At 45.8% G+C, this 25,387-nt stretch overlaps 1 protein-coding gene across 1 annotated transcript in view; it reads right to left on the bottom strand.

Annotated features, from left to right (window-relative positions):
• Positions 1 to 25,387, bottom strand: part of RASSF3 (Ras association domain family member 3) — a 73,376-nt gene that overhangs the window by 6,375 nt on the left and 41,614 nt on the right. Inside the window, exons 2-3 of the mRNA XM_060025158.1 lie at positions 4,123 to 4,230; positions 1,659 to 1,887 (exon numbers count right to left, since the gene is read on the bottom strand). Coding sequence (XP_059881141.1) covers positions 1,659 to 1,887; positions 4,123 to 4,230 — 337 coding nt within the window. The remainder of the gene's footprint in view (positions 1 to 1,658; positions 1,888 to 4,122; positions 4,231 to 25,387) is intronic.

Genomic DNA, 25,387 nt, shown 5'->3' with positions numbered 1-25,387 from the left:
AAAAAATACCATCCCAAGAACATGAAATCAGAACTCTAGAAGCAAATCTCTCTACAGATTAATTTAGAATTAGCAGCCGCAAACAAACGAAGCAGTCCATCCAAACACAAGCTCTGGTGGCTTTAAGCCCAGCTACATGTATCGTGTGCTACACACACACACACACACACACACACACACACACACACACACACACACACACACACACACACACACACACACACACACACAGTACTGGCATTGCCTTGTAGGGTTGAAAGATTTGCCGTGTGGGTAATATATCAGCAAGATGCTATCACTGTCAGATTATGCAGCTAAAGTCCAGGTGGGCAGGCAAAGAAGCTGGCAGGACAAAATACCATCAATTGACCTGTATTATTTCAGTACTTCCGGATACAACTGCATTGTAGGTGCTGATTTCCCTGTAGATGTAAACTTTCCCCCACTGCTGAGCCTGTGTCCTCTGGAGGACAGGAACCTTACTCTATTCATCTCTGTATTCTGCAGGCCCAGCCCATAATACGGTTTGAAGAAACATGAGCATACTCAGCATCTAGCTGGGCTTCATCCCCAGGCAACCAAAGGATTTTCCCATCATGCCAAGGTGAGTTTATTTTCTACTCCAGCTGCTATAGGCTCAACCCAGAAAAATTAGGGAAAGCTTAAATGTTCACATATACACACCATTTTCAAATTAGCACTTAGTGACTCACTGAATCACTTGTTGTCCACCATTGGTATCAATTTCTGTTCAATGATGACCTGACCTGGAATATCTTATTCAGTTTCATGCAGTAATTTAAGATTCTCTTTTTGGCGGCTTCCCTGGTGGCGCGGTGGCTGAGAGTCCGCCTGCCGATGCAGGGGATGCAGGTTCGTGCCCCGGTCCCGGAGGATCCCACGTGCCGTGGAGCGGCTGGGCCCATGGGCCGTGGCCGCTGGGCCTGCGCGACTGGAGCCTGTGCTCCGTAGTGGGAGAGGCCACAACAGCGAGAGGCCCGCGTACCGCAAAAAAAAAAAAATTATCTTTTTAATCCACTGATTGTGGGTATTAAGTTCAGACAGGCAGACCTCAGATCAAAATGTTATTTGCGCATTGCATGAGCCCCTGGGGGGCCAGGGGGCCAACATGCCCCCGGGTAACACCTAGTGCAAGGCAGGCTAAGGGTGAAGGAGAGCCCAAGGCTGTGCCATTTACATAAGTCTGTAATGTGCACTAATACACATGTGCCTCCGATCCTCCGGTCTCGGGAATGCAAGGCCACCAATCACTCCATGTTCGGATGCACATCCAATGTCGATGTGCTACTGAAAACTTCAAGCTCAGATGCATTCTCTTCTGTCCAAAAGAGAATTAAAATCAAAGTGATGGGAAAAAAAAAAGAAAAAAGGCTATCCTCCTGTGCACATCACAAATCCTCCATAAATACCCATCACATATGGGTATCTGGTATCTGGGCTCCTAAGACCCACGACTGTGCAACTGAAAGACACAGACAGCGAAGAAGCATTAAGCACACACCGTGATCACCATTTATTCCAGAATCTGGCCCTGGGCCCTGACATAACTGACACACCTATCACTTCCCTTCCACTAATGAGGCCAAAAGACAGAAATAAAAGCGGGGACCATTTTCATTTTAAGTGTGGCAGGGTACCTTGATCTTCCCTGTGACAACGCTTATAAAGTGCAAACTTGGTAGGGCTCTCGGTCACAAGAAACTTCTTGAGCAGGGCCTCGATCACTTCCCCGACAGTGTTTGTGCTGCTGATGTGGAGTGTATTCATACAGCCATTGCTACTGGGAGCAAGTTTTCCAGAAGTCTGTGAAGGTTTGCAGAGTTCCATCTGTACTTTAATGAAGCCAGTGTAAATCCCATTTGAATTCTGAAGCAGGAATAAAAACACACACATTAGCTGGGCATTTTAGGGAAGGAGCATATCAAAACAACAACAAAAAAGGAAGGTGAAACACTCCTTCTCTTGTTCTCTTCTTTTTCAGCTCTGTGACAGAACCTCGCTCAAGACTGCCCCTCAGGGAATGACCTCGGGGGAGGTTAACACACTCCAGGAAAGTGCTTCCAGAGGAGAGGTCTGCAGGGCAGATGTGGGGACCAAAGTCCAGGACTCATGCCACTGAAGCTACATGTGAAAGGTCAGGGTCCACGGGTGAGGTTACAATCCCCTGGCCCAGATGCTGGCCAAACCACAGGGCTTATTAAAGCTTGGGGATATGTCCAGGCTAACTGCACAAAGGAAACAACATCAACTGATGACCAGCTATTACACAGAAAAGGAAAGTCACAATTAGGACTTTGAAATACTCAAGTAACAAGGAGCAGACGGGAAGAAAACAAGCTATTTTCATTCCTAGTGGTACCAGAGATTACCAATTTTGCTTAACCTATTTTATATAGCATGGGATCTGCCACAGCATGGGATACATGATGAGGCATTTCAGACACCTCAAGCAGCAACATTTTTAAAACAAATTCAAGCTATGATGTGAACTATAGACATTATAATACAAGCACTTGTCTTTTTTTTTTTTTTTTTTTTTTTTGCCGGCGGGAGGCCAGGCCACACAGCATGCAGAATCCTAGTTCCCCAACCAGGGATAGAACCCGTGCCCCCTGCAGTGGAAGCATGGAGTCCTAACCACTGGACGGGCAGGGAATTCCCAAGCACTTGTCTTTTTTGATTTAACATGGTATTGATGTCTCCTTCTATATATAAGTATGTTTTGAACAGCTTTATTGAGGTACAATTTTTCCATACAAAAAGCTGCACATATTTAATATACACAATTTGATGAGTTTAGCACTTATCTTAACTGATGTAGAATTATTATTTCTTAGTTGCTAAAAATAGTTATAATAGTCTGGTCTTCACTTTCAACTTTTAGTATGTTTAGGTAAAAAAACATTGTAATGTTTTATTTAAACAAATCTTCAGGTGTTATAAATAAATGACACAGTTAACACAGAACATGAAAAATCTCCTTTATAGGCCATTATTTTTCTTCCTTTCCACAAGGTCAATTTATAATACTAATTCACTCATTCATTCTTGTGGAAAGTATGATACAACACTTCACATTTTTTTTTATCTTTGAAACGACATGGAAACTTGTATCTGTTTTCATCTCCAAGGGGAAGAGGAGGGATGTGGAATTTTTCTGCTTTGATAAAAACCGTGTTTGAAGAAGGAGAAGTACGACTGCTGGAATAATGAGGAATAATCTTGAGATCATCCACTGTCTCCCCTTTTTGGTGGAGTCCCCCTAGGGAGGGATCCTTTATCACAAGGGTTTATATTTAAAAGCTCCTCCCCAAGGGTCACAGAATTCAGTAGGGCCTGTTCTAACCGGTCGCCCTGTCCTTTGCTGAACTCTGTCAGGTCACAGTCAATAGAGTGCCAGGCAGGGGTCCAAGGGCCCTGGACACTGGCACCGAGGGATGGCAGGTGCCTCGAGGAAAGTCATCAAGTGGATGGGCGAGGCCAGACCAGTTAGAGGAACGTACACCTGGCTCTGCCTTGGGTCCCCCCTTTCTTTGTCACTAAGCCTGTGCTTCTCCCTCCTACCCCCTTGCTCCCCACCGAGCTTCTAACAGCATCGGCACGAAGCTGCAGGAGCCTGAAACAACAATGTAGAAAGCCGAGCATTACATACTCCATAATACACATTTTTCTCCAGCTGAGAAAAATCCGAGCTCAATTAGATCCCAATCCAGGGGCACAAGATCCTTTTCCTGACACTTCCAAATTTATTTACACAAGATAAAACTTATCTAAGGCCTTATTAGAATCTGAGTTACTGCCCATGTGTTAAAAACAGGCAAGGGATTACACTCAGTGTTAAAAATCCTTTGCGGATCATAACATGTTTTAAAATAAAATTTTAGGAAGTGCTGATTGATTTTGAGATAAAGCTACTTCAAAATACAGCTTTCATTTGAAAGATGCAGAAATATCCCATTCTCCGGTCCTGTATACCTTGACCATTAAGGTTCTGCAAGTATGATTCAGAGATTTTAAAACATACAGACTGTAGTACCAACAACTTATAGTTGTCTTTCAACACGTGTCAACCTAAACAGTATTATTAGTATGGGTACTCACCAAGGTCATCTTCAACTTGTCTGTGACTGCTAAGTTGTATTTATGAACTTTCTCTTTGATTTCCTCTTTGCTGAGGTAATTGTGGGTTTCCTTATCTTTCTCCACATCCTAGAAGAAAAATAAGCCAAGTCACACATGAGCTATCACAGAAAAAAATGCAGATAAGCCGGGATTCTTTTCACATTCCATATAACAACAACTACGGAGCACTTTACCTTGACACACACACACACACACACACACAAATCCTATGAACTTTATAGCTTTACAATCTTTACCAGCAAAAAGTATGGTAGTTAATAAGTATTAGACTGGCACTAATCCCTGACCTGTCAAATTCTATACAACTACCAAGAAGGTCATTTAATCTTCCAAACAAATCCTCATGCCAAGATAGAAGTAACCAGACTTCCTGGACCCACCCACTCTCAACCCCTGCCCCTCCCAGTCTCACCCCACCCTTGCCTCCCCCCACACTCTGGAGGGGAAGATTTTAGTTAAATCCTTTCATCACTGTGAAACATTCACTAACTGTTTTTGTCTAAAGAGCTCAACCAGTGCATGACATCATGCGATGGCTAATATGCAATCACTGATGGCCACACTCCAGAATCTGTTGGCCCCATGAAGCCCAGTATACCAGGCACCTGACTTATATTGCATTTATTTCTCCCAACAACTTAACCAAGTCGGCATTTTTACTAGATGAGATCAAGTTCTAAGAAGGAAATCCACCTACTAACAAAAACTTAACTGCTCTGCAGAAGGGCTGGAGCTTACCTGAAAAACCTGATTCCAAAGCCCACCAACCCTCAGTAACTCCAAGTACTTCCATATGGGATCCCCATTTAATCCTCACTAATTAGCATCTCCTTGTTACAGACAGGGACACTGAGACTCACAGAGGTCAAGTGGCTTGCCGGGGACAACCCAACTGGTTAAGAGACCAAGCTCAATTTTAATCCAGGTCCTCTATGTTATTTCCACTAAATCGAATAGATCCCCACCATTCCCGTGTGGGTGTTTGAAAACCTAAAGGAAAGCCTGCATAATCAGATTCAAACCTGAGAAGCAACTCAAAAAAGATGAAGGGTCCTAACAATCTTCAGGACAGAGAGGAAGAACAATAAGATCGGATGATTTCTCCCCCAAAATAAAACCTTTAAAAAGGTACCTCTCTTCCAGCCAGATAATCACCCCAACCTCACAGCTGGAGGTTATCCAAGCAGGTGTTTGCTCCCACCTACGCACTGTGAGCTACCGTGATAGATACACACGGAACGGCCACGACAGAAACTGCAGGAGAGCTTTAAGGGGTATAAAATCCATTCAGGTCTCAAGTTCCTGGATTGGAGACCCCGAGAGGGGTGGGCTGACTACAAGTCATCTCAGTAACTTTTCGATTCCAGACCTGTCCTAGTGTGGACCGAGGGGTCAGTGTTTGGGGGACGGCATGGTCACGGCCCAGCTTCAGGAGCAAGCCTCGAAGTCCCTGGGGAGCACCCTATCTACCAATGTAAAACCCCAACGCAGTCTTATTTTTGGTGTCAGTGGTTAGGGGGAGAAAAAGCCGTAGATTAAAATAACTGTTCAGAAGATTCAATGACTATCTCCATCGTGTCTCTCACATTTCTCTGCTGGCCCTGCCCCTTCCAATCCACAATTAGGCAGCTACAGGCCATAGCTAAAGGAGAAAACGAGACAGTCTCTGTTTCAACATTCATTTTTCACTATGAACTGTCCAAAGACTCTTCAAAGCATATCCTAAAAAGTATACTGTAAGAGGGGGGATGGATATTAGGAATTTGGGATTAAGAGATACACACTACTATATATAAAATAGATAAACAACAAGGACCTACTGTATAGCACAGGGAACTATATTCAATATCTTCTAACAATTTATAATGGAAAAGAACCTGAAAAAGAATATATGTATCTGGGGACTTCCCTGGTGGTCCAGTGGTAAAGAATCCGCCTTCCAATGCAGGGGACGCGGGTTCGATCCCGGGTCGCGGAACTAAGATCCCACATGCCGTGGGGTAACTAAACCCACGCGCCTCCATGAGAGAGCCCGTGTGCTGCAACCCACAGAGCCCACGCATGCTGGAGCCTGTGCACCACAACCAGAGAAAACCCGCACACCACAACTAGAGAGAAGCCCACCCGCATGCCACAACTAGAGAGAAGCCCAAGCAGATCGCGCGCCGTAACGAAAAGATCCCACAAGCCTCAACAAAGATCCCGTGTGCCGCAACTAAGACCCGATGCAGCCAAAAAAAAAAAGGAAAATAAATTAAAATATATAGATAGATAGATGTATCTATAGATATATAAAACTGAATCACTTTGCTGTACACCTGAAACATAGTAAGTCAACTACATTTCAATAAAAAAAAGAATTATAAAACAAAAAAAATTTTAAAGACCAAAAAAAAGTATACAATAAGAGATTTTCCATTTCATGGGGGTGGGATGTGATGATGGCAGGGCAAAGGGTGCTGGGAAAGTGCCGCATTCCAGCCAGACCTGGGCCTAGTCCGGGTCTGTCACTGACTAATCCTGTGCCCTGGGCTACTAACCTGTCTGCATCTGCTCCCTTGTTTCCTATCAAATAAAGGGACTGGAGTAGACATCTCCAAGGTGCTTCCTGCTTGCAGAGATCTGCTTCCCCAGTGTGACCAATGGGACAAGATGGTTCCACTCAAGGAATTGAGGAAACTAAAGGCTCACCATTAAAAATATATAAAACAGCAAATTACAGGAATATTGTAGCACAGATACACCCTAGGGGCTTACTACTTAAAGAAGAAGGAAGAAGTCTAAGAATGAAGAGACAGAGAAGGGGTGATGGGAGTGATTAAGAGCAAAGGGCAGGGTGGTCAAGTTATCTTGATCAGTTTTTTGTTTTTAAATGTCTGTTCAATTTACTTGCCTCGTTCTTTTTTTCTTTTGGCCATGCCACGAGGCTTTCAGGATCTCAGTTCCCCAACCAGGGACTGAACCCGGGCCACAGCGGTGAAAGCGCCAAATCCTAAGCATGAGACCACCAGGGAACTGCCCCATTTTGGTGAGTTCTTTTTTTTTTTTTTTGCGGTACGCGGGCCTCTCACTGCTGTGGCCTCTCCCGTTGCGGAGCACAGGCTCCGGACGCGCAGGCTCAGCGGCCATGGCTCACGGGCCCAGCCGCTCCACGGCATGTGGGATCTTCCCGGACCGGGGCACGAACCCGCGTCCCCTGCATCGGCAGGCGGACTCTCAACCACTGCGCCACCAGGGAAGCCCTGGTGAGTTCTTAATCACAGGTTTTGCTGATGCTACTGGACTTAGCATCCACCCTGAGGCCTCCTCAAGTCAGCCTTCCCAGAAGCTTGAGCAAAGTCAAAGGAGCAAGCCAGTCTGGGAAGAGAAACTTGCTCTGGGTCATCCAAGTACAGATGACTGAGACATGCTTGTATAACCACTCTGCTACCTTCATCAGAGATTAAAAACCCAGGAAACTGTAGGAAGCAACGACAGAAAACAGGTGGACCCAAAGGTCCCTTCCAAAGCTAAAATCTCACTATTAAAAGTGAGATCAACTGGAAAGCAAATCCCAGAGAAGCAGCTCAAACCTAAAAGGCTATGATCCTGTATTTTTTTCATCGAAGTATAATTGACTTAAAATACTATATTAGTTTCAGGTATACAACATAATGATTCAATATTCTTACACATTAGAAAACAATCACCACTGTATTTTTTTTTTGGTCTTGAGTCATAACAGGAAAAGAGTTGCTTGCATTATTTCTGATGAGACATTAGTTGTCTTCTTTTTTCAGTTGAGATATAATTGACGTATAACATTGTATTTGTTTCAGGGGTACAGCGTGATTTTATATGTATATAAAAACGATCACCACAGTAAGTTAACACTCATCGCCATACATAATTTTTTTTTTCTTGTGATGAGAACTTCTAAGATCTACACTCTCTTCTGTGATCTTGCTTGTTTTTACCGCACCCCGCAACTTGTGGGATTTTAGTTCCCCGACCAGGGATCGAACCCGTGCCCCCTACAGTGGGAGGGCAGACTCCTAACCACTGGACCGCCAAGGAAGTCACTGTGATCTTGTATATTTAAGTCAACTGAGGGAGCAACTGTACACCAAGGCCACAGATCAAGGCCTATTCATTCAGCAAATATTTGCTGAGCAGAAGCTGTGTGCCAGGCCTTGCTCTGCGTGGGGATGTCAGACACCACCTCTGCCCTCATGGCACTTCCGGTCCAGCACAGGTGGAGTATGAGTGAGGAATGTCAAAGAAAAAAGGCTTCCAAGATAACTGAGTGAAGGAGTCTGGCAGCAGAGGGAAAGGCACAGGAGTCGCAAGCTCAGGCCCTGGAGCGGAGGACACTGGTTTCTTTTAGTGTCAGAACTGGAGAAAGTCTCCTGATCTGGAAAACGTCCGGATAGTTTGCCCCTTTAAAAGAGACCCGCCACCTCTTCCTCTCACACAGGGAAGAATCCTGCCTGTCCTCCAAACACAGTGCCTTTGGGAACACGGTTATCTTCGCGGGGCAGGACAGAACCCAGAAGGGAGGAAGTAGGTACAATGCGTACAGAAGTGAAATCAAGAAGCAGAGGGTTAAAAAAAAAAACCCGTGTGGTGGGCATGGAACAGAGACGGCAGAGCACAGACGTTCATCTTTAACTGTATGGCGAGGAGAGGAAATGGCATGGGCGCATGCGTCTGTGAACGCATCCATTATTGTTCTTGGCAGCCGAGGAGGGTATGATGCCACGCCTGAGAGTGTTTGGGAAGTTACAAGTCATCTTTTTTATAAGCCACTTTTCTTTTACATTCCCCAAACCCTCCGGTTTCTCAGAGGGAGAGTTCTTCCATGCAAAATTATAAACCCTAGACTCTTCTCTCATGTTTACATCTAGCAAGCAAGCCCTGTATGGCTGCTCTAGGGTTTGCCTCAGTTCCTGGGTGGGGTCACATCACTGTTTTTACACCGGTGACCTTTCATAAAGGACACGCCCTACCTCGCAGACACACAGGAATCCCAGGCAGTGTGGCCCCGCCCTGGGCTAGAGCAGATCGCGAATCAAGATTGTCCAAGACTATACAGACCCCTACAAACTTGGACAAAGGGTCTGGACACTGTGTATACCCTTCTTGCTAACTTTTCTGTAATTTTGAAATAATATCAAAATTAAAGTTTTTTCCTTCCAGTTTTATTGAGATATAATTGACAGACAGGACTATATAAAATGCAGCATAAAATAATTTAAGTTAAAAATGCAACAATAAAAATAAACCTAACAAATATAAAGCATCTGAGAGTAACTATGTGCGAGAGAAAGAGGGAGAGCGAGAAGGTGAATATGGCCCTACCTCTCCCTCTGTTTGAGCCTGGTGAAGGTATGTGGTCTACGGCTTAGGCATACTTAGGTCTGAATCACAGCTCTGCCACGTTCTGGCTGTGTGACCATAGGCAAGTTATTTAACCTCTCTGAGTCTCAGTTTTCTTATCTCTTTAGAATGTGAAAAGCAATATGGACTTTATAGAACTGTTATGAAAATAGAACTCATTTATTATCAACAACTATTTATTGCCTGCCTACTGGTGCCCATCTCTGTACCAAGCACATAAAGCCAGGAGAGACCACTGTGGTCCGTGCCTTTCTGCCTTTTCTTGGCTCACAGTCTAGTCAAGTTTGTCTTACTCTCTGCCCCCACCCCCGGCATGTGTGGGGTTGTTTTGTTTCCATCATAGACCTCTTTAAAAAATAAAACTACTGACCCTTTTTTAAAAATGCAAATAGCACAGATTCCCTGACTGAGTGGAGGACAATATATGCACTGTGCCCGTGACAGGAGCATGACAGACAATACGAGTGTCATCACCTCCCCACTGGTGGGTCCTGCCGCTCTCATGGGGAGCAGCTCTGACTCCTGGCCAGGTTTGGGGTCCAGCCTGTGTCAGTGGAGAAGGGTAAACTTACCAAGTCAACAGGTGCCTTCTCTAAGTAAGGCTCCATTCCAAACTCATGAATTCCTACTTTTCATCTACTCTCCAGTTGTAGAAACAGGCAGTCACCTACTCATGTCCCAAACAGACTGGGGTACCCGGTGCAATTACAGATAGAACAAATGCCAGCCTTTTATTGTGTACGGAATAAAACACCAAGCACCTTTCATCCTTAAGACCACACTTCCCTGGACCAGTCAGCCCTGCTGCAAATGGAATTCAGGGATAGCTCAAATGGAATGGAGTCTAGGTAATGACTCCTTCACATGTCTTTCTTCCAGCCTCTGTTCCAACAAAGACATCAAACCAAGTATCATGTACCTAAACAAAACAGAAAAATCTCCTCTGGGAGAGATCCTTCTACTGCAATCAGGGAGGGACCTACAAGCAAATCAAAGCAGGTTTGCACATAAGCACAGTATGCAGCAGTGATTTTCAGGAACTAGTGAGCAAGCCGTTTGGGGGGCTCAAAAGAAAATTTCAACAAGTCAGGTTAGATGCTCCTGAACTAGATTTTAAAGTGTGATTAGCAGGAAAACACTGTCCTGAGATGTCCTTTAGGTGAGCAAAGTGGAAAAACCCTGTGATGAATACAGGAAGGGCTGTCACACAGAGCTAAGCTTGCAAAGCCCCAAGAGGGTTTTTTAAGCTGGGAGCATGTCTTGCTCAACCCTGATGAATATGCCAAGAAAGGCCACGGGGGACAGCTTCGCATTTACAGTTGATGTCTGTCAGGCACTCCTCACTTGTGGTACCACAAGCTCTAAGATGTTAAAGTAGGCAGAGGCGGACTTCCTTGGTGGTCCAGTGGTTAAGACTCCATGCTTCCACTACAGGGGGCGTAGGGTCGATCCCTGGTCCAGGAAGTTCCACATGCCACAAGATGCAGCCAAAAAAAAAACCAGAAGCACATTAAAATGCTAAAACAGAACAAACCCGCCAAAAACAACTTTAAAAAAAGTAGCCAGAGGTGATGAGGGGACCCAGAAAAGTTTTCCCACACAAGGGTCGGTATGGCTGATATCCATCAGTGCCATCCACCAGCATTATCTGCTATGATGGAAACATTCTATATCTACCTTGTCCAAAAAGGAACAGTTACCAGCCACACATGGTATCTGAACATTTGAGATGAGGAACTGAGTTTTAAATTTTATTTCATTTTAAATAATTGAAGTGTACATAGCCCCACGCAGCTTGTGGGACTCCAGTGGACAGTGTGAAGCTGTACTGTAATGTGCACAGGTGTAAATGAACAACTAGGGAGGAAAAGCCATAAGAAAGCAAAGTAAAAATAATATGTTACAGGAAAAAGACAACTGTTCTAGAGCAAGGAAGAGTCTATTCCTGAAGGAAAGAACCAGAACACTTGTTGCTGTTCTTGACCTTAAAAGAACAGCTTGCTGCTGCGTTCTCACCACACCAGGGTTGATCGCAGGACGAGTGCCACGTCTAGAGTCACGCTTATCTTGGTGTCCGGCCACGGCATGCTGATTCATCCTGGCCACTCTCAGGTTGTTCCCCCTGCCACATGGGAAGATTTTTCCTTTCTTTCTTTCTTTCTTTTTTTTTTTTTTAATGGCAGGATATAGAGCTAGGACTCTATTTCCATTTATATGAGGATTCGGGGACTCATCTTGCCCAAATTTAGCTTGTAGGCAACTCTTCTATGCAGCCATCTAAGATGTTCGCTGCTCCAATAGCAAAGAAAAAGGAAGGGAGAGATGATGTAACAGCCCCCTCACCCTCCTTGGCTCAAGATATGCATCACTGTTACCTTGGGGTAGGAAAAGTAAACGGACAAATGGAGGGCAGCTAAAAGGGCAAGGGCAACGCACACAGCACTGTCAAACAGCAGGGTGCCCCATGGACCGCTAATCCTCCAAGATGTCCTGCGGACAGAAAGGGCTGCCCCCCCTTCTCCTCCACTACCTCCCACTGCACTGATTCCCAATGCACTTTAGAATGCTAAAGGCTCTGAGAAGTCCTGCAGGTGAGAAACCCGCATAGGGTGCACACAGCAAGGAACCCTGAAGAGAACAGACCTTTAATAATGTTTTAAGTGTGACATTAATTAATTATGAGCAAATGGGTACATTATACAGGTACAGATATTTCTTTTCTCATCAATTATTCACTTAGTGAGTAGATTCTGTATTCATTAGAATATATTAGCATACCCAAACCACATCTGTTGAACCCAACAATTTTAAACAACCTCTTTGTCCGCAAGGCTACTTGTTAAACAATAACAAAGAGAACGTCAGAAGGGAGTCTAGATGGGTATTTTAGAGGACTTCTAAAAAAAAAATGGGCCGCAAAAACAACTGGGCAGCAGCCTTATAAGGACGCAATACTGTACTAGCCTTCTCTTACATGCACTTGTGAAAGAGAGAGATGGAAAGATCAAAGCCTGCCATCTATTGCCTTTAAATCCTCCCAGCCTTAGCCCTACCACTGTACCGCCCTACCACTCGGCCCACTTATCTCTCCTCCAAGAGTACCATGTGCTGCCCCCCACTGGCACCCCTCACCTTGTGACCCTCCCAAGGGTCACAAGGCCACCCCACCCAGGAAGCCATCCTAACCACAGCAGCCGCAGGAACCCCTGCGCTACCCCATCAATTCAGACTTAGCATCGCAGCACCTTTTACGGTTTGCTGTTTCCTGTGTTTACTCTTGCCTCCCAACAAGTCCTGTTTTTAAATCTTTCACTCCCAGAACGGGAACGAGCTGGATGCTGGGAACCTAAGAGGGAGCTCTATCCCTTTTCACCTGATTCTGTCTGGTCCCAGAGCCCACAGCTACAAGACTGCATTTAAAACCTGTCCTCTTTTGTATATCTTATCGATCTGCATCGTTTTGTTTGCTTCTCAAAACTGAATGCGTCTGCACGGGCACACAAAAGGTCTTTGTGGTACCAGATACAAAGTCTGATACGCTTCTGCTATCCATCTGCACCATCAAAGAAGAGAGTCCTTCAAAGCATGCCCCTCGAATACCCCTGCACACCCAGGGCAGGAGAGCAGGCCGAGGCCCAGCATGTTAATAAGATTAATTGCAGTTGTGATACACATTAAAAGCGTTTCATCTGGGCCTTCCATGACCTCACTTTGTAAACCCCCAGTTACCAGTCTGCCATACCCTATATGGTTGTACTTTTAAAACCGGGTCGCGTGCCAATCATCAAACAGCCACTCATTTGTTTGGAGCCAGAAAACAAACTTGGAGGTGGACCAGTCTCCCCAGCGTGCCCCAGCTGGAGGTCCCAACCTCAAGGCATACCAGATTACACTCCGACTTAAAAATCCCAGTTTGACATGTTTTCAAAGGGAGTCAATTAAGATGCTATTCATTTCTGAAAGGTGATACATTTCACAACTGGCTTAAGTTTCTTTAAATTCTAGGCAACAAAGAAAGGAAAGATTATGAAAGGCCTCAGAGCCAAGCACATCCAAATCCCGCTCGATAATTAGAAAAAGAATGTGGCCTGAGGTGAGCCAGCACTCCTGCCCCTGCCCCCACCCCCCTCTGGCCCCCCTCTCTGAGATCTCGGTAAGAAGAGACTCAGGTTTCCAAAGGAAGGCATGGCCTCAAAAACTCAGTTTCCTTGATTAAGAGAGCATTGGATTATGGTCCCTTTCAGCAGTAAGTTTTCTAAGATTCTGTACCATCTACACCACCACCCTAATCAAGTACTTACGAAGTCCACTGGGCAGTAGGAAGATTAGTGGGAAAAATACATATAAGAGATGGCTGAGAACCCAGGAGGGAAGGGAGACTGGCACTACAATGTCGAGCAGTGACATAACGCCCGCCCTAAATTTGAGATTAAGACCCGTGTTACTGCTCAAGGCTCTGCGGGTCACCCAGCAGCCGTCCATTTCCTTTGGCAGCAATTAGGAGCCACAGCTCCCTAATTCAGGTTACCCCAGGGACAAGAGGGGCTCTTTCAAAGGTCAGGGTGTGGAGGTCAGGTCTGGTGACCACCACATCCCTGGTGAAACCTTGGAACCTTGGCAATAAGGGGAGGTTCCAGAGAAAGGAAGTGAGCAGGCTCATCTGGAAGGAAGCCAGACAGGAAGTATGAAGGAACACTGCAGCAGCCAGGGAGGAGGCGGGTGGAGCCCATCTGGGGGACGCAGCAGGCTCCAGCTCCACGACAGCAGGGATCCGAGACTGAAGCGCAGAGGCCTGCAGACCAACGGAGTCATCCCCCTGCCAGCTGCAACCGAATCTGAACAGAGGACGGAGAGCCTCAAGCAAGTAAGAAATGTCTGTAGACCAGCACTCCAAGAAAAACTATCAGGAGCAAGCTTGGTGTCTTCTTCCTTGCCAATTATAATACGGAGTCTAAGTTGCCACCACAGGACCTCCCTGGTGGTGCAGTGGTTAAGCATCCGCCTGCCAATGCAGAGGACACGGGTTCAAGCCCTGGTCCGGGAAGATCCCACATGCCGTGGAGCAACTGAGCCCTTGAGTCACAACTACTGAGCCTGCGCTCTAGAGCCCACGAGGCACAACTCCTGGGCCCACGTGCCACAACTACCGAAGCCCACGTGTCTAGAGCCTGTGCTCCGCAATGAGAAGCCACAGCAATGAGAAGCCCGTGCACCGAACGAAGAGTAGCCCCCGCTCACCCCGGCGCAGCGACAAAGACCCAACGCAGCCAAAAATAAATTTTTTTTTAAAGTTGCCACCACAGAATAAAAGGAGACTTAAAAGCAACTTAGATTCTCCATTTTCAGGTGACAGAGTTTAAAAACGTAGATGACAACAACTTGTTCAGGTTGACAACGTCCAGGGAGACAATCACATCCAGCTCCTCTAAGGTCTGGATTTGTAAATCTTCAATTCTTACTCAGTGCAGCCCTACTAATGCACTAGTCCAAACACACCTGTACAGCTCGCTCTCATACCAACCGAGGTGCCGAGATAGCACCACAGGAGCAGGGAGAGAATCGGCAGTCCTTCCAAGCCACGTGTCCAGACCATGAACATTTTATTTTAATAGGCAACGGTGAAAGTCTGAAGGGGCCCATGAGGAGTTAAGCTGTTTTATATCACTCTTGCTCCCATTAATTCAATCCACAGCCTCGTCCTGAATTCTCCTCCCCACCGCGCTCCACACTGCACTCCAGATGGCTCTTCTGATTAAGTCTGTTCGTAGCCCTTAAAAGGCATGGCTGAAGTACCAAGCGTACGAGGACTCATTCTTCGGTACCCATGTATTCTTCATAGACAATACATGATGCGCTCCACTCTCAGAAGGACCATGATCTGTGCAGAAAATGGGCACACGGAGAACATTTACAGATTCAGCTCTACCTCAGCTGTCCCGGGTGTGGGTTTTATCTGAGGAATCACCTTCCTCCTTCCTACCAAGGAGGTGACAGGACTCTGGAGTAATTAAAAGATAAGTCAGAGCAATTCATACAGAAATCAGGGGGATCAGTGCCCTGAAGAGCCTCACACAAGTAACTGCCAAAGGTACTCTTTTCTACAGAAATCCCTTCTTGCCCTCCTGCTTCGCTGTAGATGGGGTGAGAAACACGGAAGACTTCAGGAGAAGACTTTCGGCGGAGTCTTCCGTCAGAGTCAGAGTCTTGGGGTGAGTCAGGTGACACCCACAGACAGGCCAGAAGAGAGACTAGGGAGGCAGACCCCCGCCCCCCACCAGGTGACCACCCAAGGGGCCTGGCACCCCTGGGCCACGCCTCCCACCTCACTGACCCCAGCCAGGAGGCTCAATCCCGGCCCAGACGGTGCTGAAACAAACACTTTGAGAACTTCACACTCTTCTCAATACACCTCCCCCATTCTGCTTCCCTTTCCTTCCTGCTCTTCTTCCAAAACTGGACGGGCAGAATTAGCCAAGCCAAATCCCTGGAAGGGGTTGAGCAGCAGGGGGATGGAAGCAGCTGCATCCCCCAGGTCCAGATACCGCGCCACACCCTTCACACCTGACTCACAATTCTTAAAATAACTTGTGATGGGGAATCACTCTTATCCCTAGTTTGCAAATAGGAAAATGGAGGTTTAGAAGAATTCATGGGCCCACGAACACGCAGTTAGTGCAGGGGCTGAGGTTCACAGCAGGTCTGTCTGATGCAAAGCCAACTCAGTCAAGAAAGGAGAAAGAGGAGAGAAGGACCCGTGGACAAAGGCAGTGAAAGTGCGTGGGGAGACCCTCAGTTTTGGGCATCACTGCTTCCGGAGGCTCCGGCGTTTGATACACAGTATTCATCCTGAGTTTCGGAGGCTGGGGTACTAACACAACCAGCAATTTACTAGGGAATTGGTAAACCGGCCAGGTCCACAGAGAATCAGTTTAAAAATCACAAACTATATGCCCAACGTTAAGGAAATGGTTAAATACTTTCATACACCTTAAGAGGGACCATACAGGAGCTGTTAACATGAAGCCTACAGAGAGATTTTAACGGGGGGAAAAAAAAAACCAGAGGAGAAACTGCACATCCAGTATTACAAACTGTGCCTCAAGACTAGAAGGAAATATTCCAAAATGTTAAGAGGGTTTATGCCTGATTGGTAAGATTTGAGGCTTTTTTTTTTCTTTCTGTAAAAACTTTTACAAAATTTTCAAAAACTTCTCTGGTCTGTATGACTGTTAACCGGGGAGGGAGTGGGGAGTAAAATCTAGTGGGGTGGGAGAAAAAGACTTTCATGTATTAAAAAAAAATTAAATTAAAAAACAGCCTTGGATACAAAAGTAAACAAAAGCAGTGCAAACACTCTGCCAGAGTGACTGAACACACTTTGATGTGCCGACTGCCCCTGACGGTACAGCCACCCTCAGGGAAACAACTCTGACATTGAGAACAGAGGCACCGAAGTGACAAAGCTAACATGGGCAGCCAAACGCACTTACAGAGGTCAACATATGGAAGTTGCTGGAGAGAGCAAACGAGAGATCTCCCAGGTGACAATAAGCGACTGCGGTCTGGAAAATAAAGGTTTCCCTAGCTATTAAAAAAAAAAAAAAAAAAAGACTGCTATTGCCAAGGACTGACAAAAGGAAAAGTAGCTTTTTAAACATTACCCTATTAATGGACTAATTTATAAATAAAAGCTGTATTCTAGTTACCCTGGGAATTGAATTGTCATTAATTGGCAGTGGGGGGGGGAGGGGTGATTTACAAGCAATTTAGATTTTCTTTGTTGTGCAGGAATGTTTCTGTCACTTGCACAAGGGGAGGGCTCACACACCCTCCAGCTCCGTTTTCCTCCAGGCGTGCACAGGAAGCCCAAGGCCTGGAGGAAGCGCCCTCCCACCCCGCCTTTCCTCAGTACTAGGCGTCCTCGGCAGCCCGGCTGCCCTGCCCCCCCTCTTCCCCGGGCACCTGAAGCCGGTTTTGGGGTGCTGCTCCGCTGAGAGGTGTGGGCTATAAAGTGAAAGGCAGACCTGAACTGGAAGAAAGAAGAGAAACTGAAGTTAACTTAATGAATATACTGGCATTAGGAGTCTGAAACAAACATGTGGATCAAAGTTGTGTGTACTTCACTCAACTGAATATCTGGACAGGAAGCAAACAGCAGACACTGAAAGTGGAGGGTCAATGCACAGTATTCAACACAGGATATGCGCCTGCTTCGAGCTGCATCCTTGTCCCCAGGTGGGGCATCGCCTGAAACAACAGTGTCCCGGAGGGCATGGGTAATTGGTTCATCCAGTACATCTAAGGAAACTCAAAGACACGGACGACATCCCATCACAGCGTACAAATTCTGGGCCGGATCCCCTGCACAAAGGCTGTTTCACCTTTCCACCCCTTCACTTAGGCCACTAATGTGCACACACCACCCCACACTTTTTCATAGACTCCTCTAACACATGACAAAACAAGGCTTCTCAAACAGCTACTTAAAGAATGTCCTAGAAATGAGAATATTTAGATTTGAAAGGCATTAGCTCCCCAAGGTTAAACAGGCCGCTTTCAACTGCTGACTATAAAATCAATTCTGACGTGATGCAAGTTTTTCGAGGGTGCGTGTGACATGTGAATTTCTTTCCATTTAGGACTTTTCTTCCTTAGAAGCAATTTTTTTTCCTTCCAAAACATGAAAATTAAAAGTCAACTTCCAAGTCCCACTCTGCTGAGAACCATTCCCCAATCACCAAGTTATCTGAGGCTCCAAGCCAGATTTTTTTAAAAAAGAACTGGTGGATTGGTAACTGCCCCAGGCTGGCAGGGTGACATGTGTGATGCTTATTTAAGGAAATGGAGCATTGGTCCAGCTTTTTATATAAGTTTACTTATTTATTTTTAATTTATTGGCGGCCTTGGGTCTTCGTTGCTGCACGCCGGCTTTCTCTAGTTGCGGCGAGCAGGGGCTACTCTTCGTTGTAGTGCACAGGCTTCTCATTGCGGTGGCTTCTCTCGTTGCGGAGCACAGGCTCTAGAGCGCAGGCTCAGGAGCTGTGGTGCATGGGTTTAGTTGCTCCGTGGCATGTGGGATCTTCCCAGACCAGGGCTCTAACCCGTGTCCCCTGCATTGGCAGGCGGATGCTTAACCACTGCGCCACCAGGGAAGTCCCTGGTCCAGGTTATTAAACACAGGTTAGAGCTAATGTAACCCTCAAGAACCCTTGAGGTAGAAAGTTAACCCCACTGTATGGATGCATAACCGCAGGCAAAGGTCACAGAGGCAGCACGTGAACATGAGGCCTGGGCAACTCCAAAACCATGTCTTTTCTACGCATACCAGATGGCCTGGAGAGGCCAGGAGAAAAATCTGTTGCCAACTAGCCGGGTGACCTTAGGAAAGTACATAACCTCTCCAGGTGTCGTTTTCTTACCTCTTAAAAGGAAAAGAAGGCTTCCTCTCTCCACCCCGTCAGTCTCCGTGCCCACAAGGAAAGAGAATGGGAGCAGTGACTCTGGAAGGAGAGAAAGTGGGCATGCATGCATAGCTGGCCCTGCCCTCTGTCCTCAGTGGGGGCCAGCATCCTGCTCTGACCCTGTAGGGGGGCCATCCCCAGCACAGCACAGGAGGTCAGCCTCGGGATGGCCCCTTGCCAACAGGGATAAGCTGCGTTCTCCACATCGGCTTTATCTGTTACCAGCAGTACAGGTAAATTTTTTGGTCTCTATCCTTATTCCAGTCTTCTCAACTGATTCAGAACTCAGGCAGGGAAATGGGATGTAGTCTGGTCCTGTAAAATGGGAACATGTCTAAGACAGAAATTCTATTGGTCTAGAGTAGAAGCTACAGCCCCCTTCTCTACTGATCGAAAGAACACACACGCACACGCACACACGCACACCCCCCAACTGAAAAGCATTTCCCGACACTAACAAATGGAATCTGTTTACTAGGTACACATAATTTCACAAAAATAAATGTCATTTCCCAATCAAAGCAGGTAAACCATATTTTTGAAAGCACAGATATTGTTTTAAAAAGCAAAACACAGGACTTCCCTGGCGGTCTAGTGGTTAAGACTCCGCGCTCCCAATGCAGGGGGGGGGGCCAGAGTTCGAGCCCTGGTCAGGGAACTAGATCCCACGTGCTGCAACTAAGAAAGAGCCCGCATGCCGCAACTAAAAGAGCCCTCATTGTTGCAACAAAGATCCCAGGTGCCGCAAGTAAGACCCGGCACAGCCAAATAAATAAATAAATAAAAACATTGGAAAGCAAAACACAACTTAGAAATGCACAAAGCCATCTAGGGCTCAGGCAGAGGAGGATGGGCCCTAGAGCTGGAGGAGGGTGGGTGTGAGACCCTGACTTCCACCCTCCTCCAGCTCTCCTCCAGGCAAGGGGCTTCTCCCACCACATTCTGGCCTTGTCAACACTTCTGAGCCACTCCCATTTCAACTAGTTGCTCTCCCACTTTCTTTTCTATCCCTACTTCCTTCTTAATTTTCATGTGAAAAGATAAGTCTCTTGCTCAACCTCACCACCAAGTAGCATTTTCCTTTCTATCTGCTGAGTCAACGGACCAATTTTAGCATTCAACAAATATCTGTTAAGCACATAAATATTTAGCCAACAGCTGTGTGAGGCACGGAGACAGGACAGTAAGCAGAGCACAGCATCTGCCCTTCAGGGCAGGGTGGGACATGAAACGTGGTTCTAGTGGAGGATAAAGTGACAGACGGTCCAGAAGAGAGTGCAGGAGAGAAAAATCTGGGGAAGGCTCCCTGGAGGAGGTGAGATCTAAGCTGGAACCTGCCTCAGATATTTGCAAATTCTTCTGCAAAAGATAAAGTCATTCCCAGTTTGCTTCCCCATCAAACATGCTATCCAGAGCTCTAAAACCAGAGGGGAGGGGCTGCAGGCTCCTGATGGAAGGCTTCTGAACACCAGAGCGCCTAGCTCGAATCAGCTAATTTTAGACAAAGAGAAAATACTTCAGCACGCTGCTAAAGGGTATGTTTAGAGCTTGCTTCAGTTAACCACTCTGACTTACCGGTAGTTAGGAAGAAAAAGAGAAAGAAAGACAAGGGGAAGGGAGGGAGGGAGGGAGATTTCCAATTTGTAACAAATAAAAAATGGTTTTCCCTCTTTGTGTCCCATTTCTTTCATCCTAAAACAGAAAATAAACAATCGGCAGTAGGCAATCTGTAACTAATTCCATTCTATACCTAAATACCACAAGTATTTACTTAGTACTTGGGGAAGAAAGTTGACTACAGCCTGAACTTCTCACTGCATGTCTTGAGAAAACACTGAACAATGTAAAACACACATGAGCAACAGGCAATAAATGTGGACAAAATGCTGTTTTCCTTCCCTTCCCAATACCACCCAAGGAGGGGCTTAATCACGTTTCATAACCTGAGAGCAACCGCAGGTCTACCCTATGCTCTTAAAACCTAAAAACTAGCCCAGCCTAAGACCAAACCAAATTCCAAAGTTAACGATGGGAAGTTCCAGAAAGCTCAGCTTTCACGATGCACAATGGCACCTGCGTATTTTCTGCAAAAATACATCAGTCTCTGGGGATTTCGGCTGCATCACCCAGTACCTTGCGGCTCCTTCTTCAGATCTGTTACTAACTCAGCCTCATTTCCCTAAAAACGCCCCCTAGAACTAGACAGATTCCCCTTCATCCTTGGATTCCTGTGAGTCTGCAAGGAAGAAGCAACCCACTTTTAGATGGTCACTGCTATTATGTCAATACTAGTTGAGCATTTTCCCCATTCCTTTAACAGAGATTAATGAGTGCCCGACACTGTGCAAGGTGCTTGGGGAAGACTCAAAGACCGGACCCTGGAGGAGCTCAGTGTAGGGGAAGAGGTGGCAGTGCTGGCCAGTTTCTCTGTAATGAACTCCCACTCAGCAACAGTTACTGTGCATGTCACCATGTGTCAGGCGCTCGGGCCCGTGCAGTGACTGCCCTCAGTGGGTTTAATGCCACCGCTGTGTAGGGGGTGAGCTTTATTTATGTTTTGCAGAATCATTTCTAAATTGCAGACATGATGACGTTCTACCCCTTCATACTTAAGCATGAATATCTTAAGAATAAGGTCATTCTCCTGCATAATCAAAACACCCTTATTATCATACCTAAGAAAATCAATAATTTCGTTTCATCATCCAATATCAATTCCATATTCAGAGTTCCCTATTTGTCCCACAAATATCTTTTATAGCTGTTTTTGATCCAGTCAAGGTTCTTACCTTGGTTTGTTATGTCCCTTTGGACTTATTTTCATAATGCTGTTGCGTTGAGGTTCCTCCCCCACCCCCTCGCCGCAACTAGAGAAAGCCCGCGTGCAGTAACGAAGACCCAACACAGCCAAAAATAATTTCTCTGCGTATTCACTAAAATGTTGGCATTCAAAGAGAGAAATGAGCACAAGTATAAGTGTGGGGAGCAATGCCACGTTCTAGAACTTTAAAGTTTTCGTTTGCAGGTAACTGGAGCATTGGGTATATCAAAAGTTCTAAATTGCTAAGTTTAAGGACAGGCAACCGCTGATTCACCACAAATTCCCAACGGCCTGGAGAGCCTCAGCAATCCTGGAGGAAGAGAGCAAGTGAGAGAAATCATGCACGTCTCAGCTTGGTCACCAGACACCCTGGGCAGGCCTATCTGTTGTTTTCCAACCGATTTCCTTTCCTGCAAAACAGAGATTATAGGCTGGACTCTCATTCCAGTGAGAACTGACAGTAATCAGCAGTAATCCAGTTATTTCCCAGGGGAACAGATCCATGTAGGAGAAAGCAAAGCTAGAAACTTCCTGGGAATTTTCAGGAAGACTATGCAAATATACCAGACCTTTAGGATTCCATTCAATCAGCATTCAAAGGGCCCCGTACTGTATGCATGAAACAAACAGTGGCCCCACGTTGTAGCCACAGGAGGACTGGGCTTCTGCCCTGCAAAAGGCTGACTGCTTCAAAATGCTATCTTGTATAAGCAACCTCCAACGACTTTTCTGCTCAGATGTTATCTTGATCAATAAAGATCGATCTTTTAACATAATATTTTTCCTTCCTTACTTTCTAAATCTCTTAATCTCACGAAGCAGCCTCAGTTTCTTGTCTGCAAAATGAACATGATATAAATACCTGCCCTCGGGTGGTCTTTGTTCAAGATAACACACACAAAGCACCTTATAATGATGGCTGGCTACCATTATTACTATTACTATTATTATTAAAGTTGGTGTTTAATAGTAACATTAAGTGAAAAGCTAACATTAAAAATTAACGTCTGTCAATTGGGCGGTCTGACTGAGGGCTCTCAAAATCAATATTAAGAATGAACAAACTAGTTCTGACAGAAGTCAGATAAATCAGGTTAAATTTTAGCATCTACCTTGTGCCAAACATTCACACATATATGAATCCCTTTAATCATCACAACAACCCTGCGAGATAATAATAATCATTACACCCGTGAGGGGCTTCCCTGGTGGCGCAGTGGTTAAGAATCCATCTGCCAATGCAGGCGACATGGGTTCAAGCCCTAGTCCGGGAAGATCCCACATGCCACGGAGCAACTAAGCCCATGCGCCACAACTACTGAGCCTGCGCTCTAGAGCCCGCAAGCCGCAACTACAGAGCCAGTGTGCCACAACTACCGAAGCCCGCGTGCCTAGAGCCTGTGCTCCGCAACGAGAAGCCACCACAATGAGAAGCCCGTGCACCGCAACGAAGAGTAGCCCCACTCGCCACAAGTAGAGAAAGCCCACACGCAGCAACGAAGACCCAACTCAGCCAAAAATTAATTAATTAATTTTTTTAAAAAAAGATCGAGAAATCATTACTCATGCGAGAAAACTGAGATAGAGATTAATCTGCCCAAATTTTATACAACTGGCTGAGACGGGAGCTGACATTCTAACCCAGATCCATGCAAATTCTGAAACCTTCCACAATACTTCACTGCTTTTCTGATTTTAGAAGATGATTTAGCAGTAGTCTTCAATAAAGTTTCCAGTATAACTTTTAAAACCAGAAATCCATATTCCTTAAACTAAAAAACAACATTGAGAAGTAATGAGAAATTGCAGGTATAAACCACACAGAATAAGCTTGCACTCCTGAATGGAATTCTGTATTTTCTAAAACCCACATTTAGCCACTAGACAAGAGATGGCCAAAGTTTAAGAAAGCACTGTATCTTTTTTTTTCACCAGTCAGCACACACCACATCTTTACTAGATTGTTATCCTCTTCTCTTTATCCATGTACATATTTAGAAAACTGATCGTTCTTTGAAAAGTTTCTTCCTTCTACCTATTGATTCAGTAGATAATCACACAAGGCGGCCTTTGCCGCAAATATTAACTGTGGTTCCTGCTTTAAAAACCTATTTCTCCAAAATGGCCCCAGGGGATGAAAGGGGGAAGGAGGAGAGAAGACTGGGGTGTTTGAAAAGAGAAGTACCAGTGTGGGAAAGATGGAGGGGGGGCGGTCAACATTACATCTCTGCTCCAAATTTGGTACTTACGTAATTTCTTCTTCTAGCACTGGGCACTTTTTTCCCAAGAAAGTGACCCCTCCGGTTTCTATTTAAAGTTTTCAGTTTTATAACAGAAGACACAACACACTGTTAACATATAACAGCTAAAATTTATTGAACACTTGACACTATTCTAAGCACTCTCCATGGATATCCAAAGACCACACACACACACACACACACACACACACGCACGCACGCACCTCTCAAACCTTAAACCTTGCTGTGGAGCCCTCATTCCCAGCCAAGCAAGATCCAGAACCCACCTTCTCCCAGTAACACCACGCCAGGGACAGCAAGGAATTTCTACTTCTACAGAGGGGTGAGTGCTGGCCTCCAGCTAGAGCCTAAAGACCCCACTACACACGGAAACAGCACGCAGCTACATTACAGCTTAAATAATTCAGTGCGCCTTCTCCCGCCACCACCCCACCCCCACACACACACACACCCCCGTATCTCACCTTCCATGCTTCACTCGGTTCTCTTCAGCACTTACCACTACCTAAAACATCACATATTTAGTCATCTTATTTATTACTGCCTCACCCACAAGAATCTGCACTCCCTGAAGACAGAGATTTTTCTGTTTTGGGATCCAGTCCCGAGGGCAAGTCCTGGTACACAGGTGGTGCTCGGTAAACATTTCTGAACAAAAGAAACAAGGTTTTGGTGGGCATAACATCCATAGAAAGGATTCTTTTTGAGAACCTGCTACCTAGCAGATAAGTCAGATAATTTTATCTAAAAAAATGTTATCACCACTGTGGACAAAGAATGTGGCCAGCAAGCCCTCAGCCACTGCGGCACCCCCAGTGGTGCACGCTGAGGGGACTCAGGATGGGAAAGCACAGGATACAGGCTCTGGATAGCTGAGGTGCACATCAACGGAATTATGTCAGTGAGCCAGACTCTTGCATCTTCCCATATATAGAAAAGCACTAAATGCATTAACTTGAGAGGTCTGGTTTTCTTTAATTAACAGTAATCTTTTGGGGACTTCCCTGGTGGCACAGTGGTTAAGAATCTACCTGCCAATGCAGGGGACATGTGTTCGAGCCCTGGTCCGGAAAGATCCCACGGAGCCAGAGCCATGGAGCAACTAAGCCCGTGTGCCACAACTACTGAGCCCGTGTGCCACAACTACTGAGCCCATGTGCCACAACTACTGAGGCCCGCACACCTAGAGCTCGTGCTCCACAACAAGAAAAGCTACTGCAATGAGAGGTCCGGGCATGTGAGGAAAAGTAGCCCCTGCTTGACTCAACTAGAGAAAGCCCTCGCAGCCAAAAATAAATAAG

The sequence above is a fragment of the Delphinus delphis genome, chromosome 11 (assembly GCF_949987515.2).
Source record: "Delphinus delphis chromosome 11, mDelDel1.2, whole genome shotgun sequence".
Lineage (NCBI taxonomy): Eukaryota > Metazoa > Chordata > Mammalia > Artiodactyla > Delphinidae > Delphinus > Delphinus delphis.
This window is presented reverse-complemented; position numbering and strand designations above follow the sequence as displayed.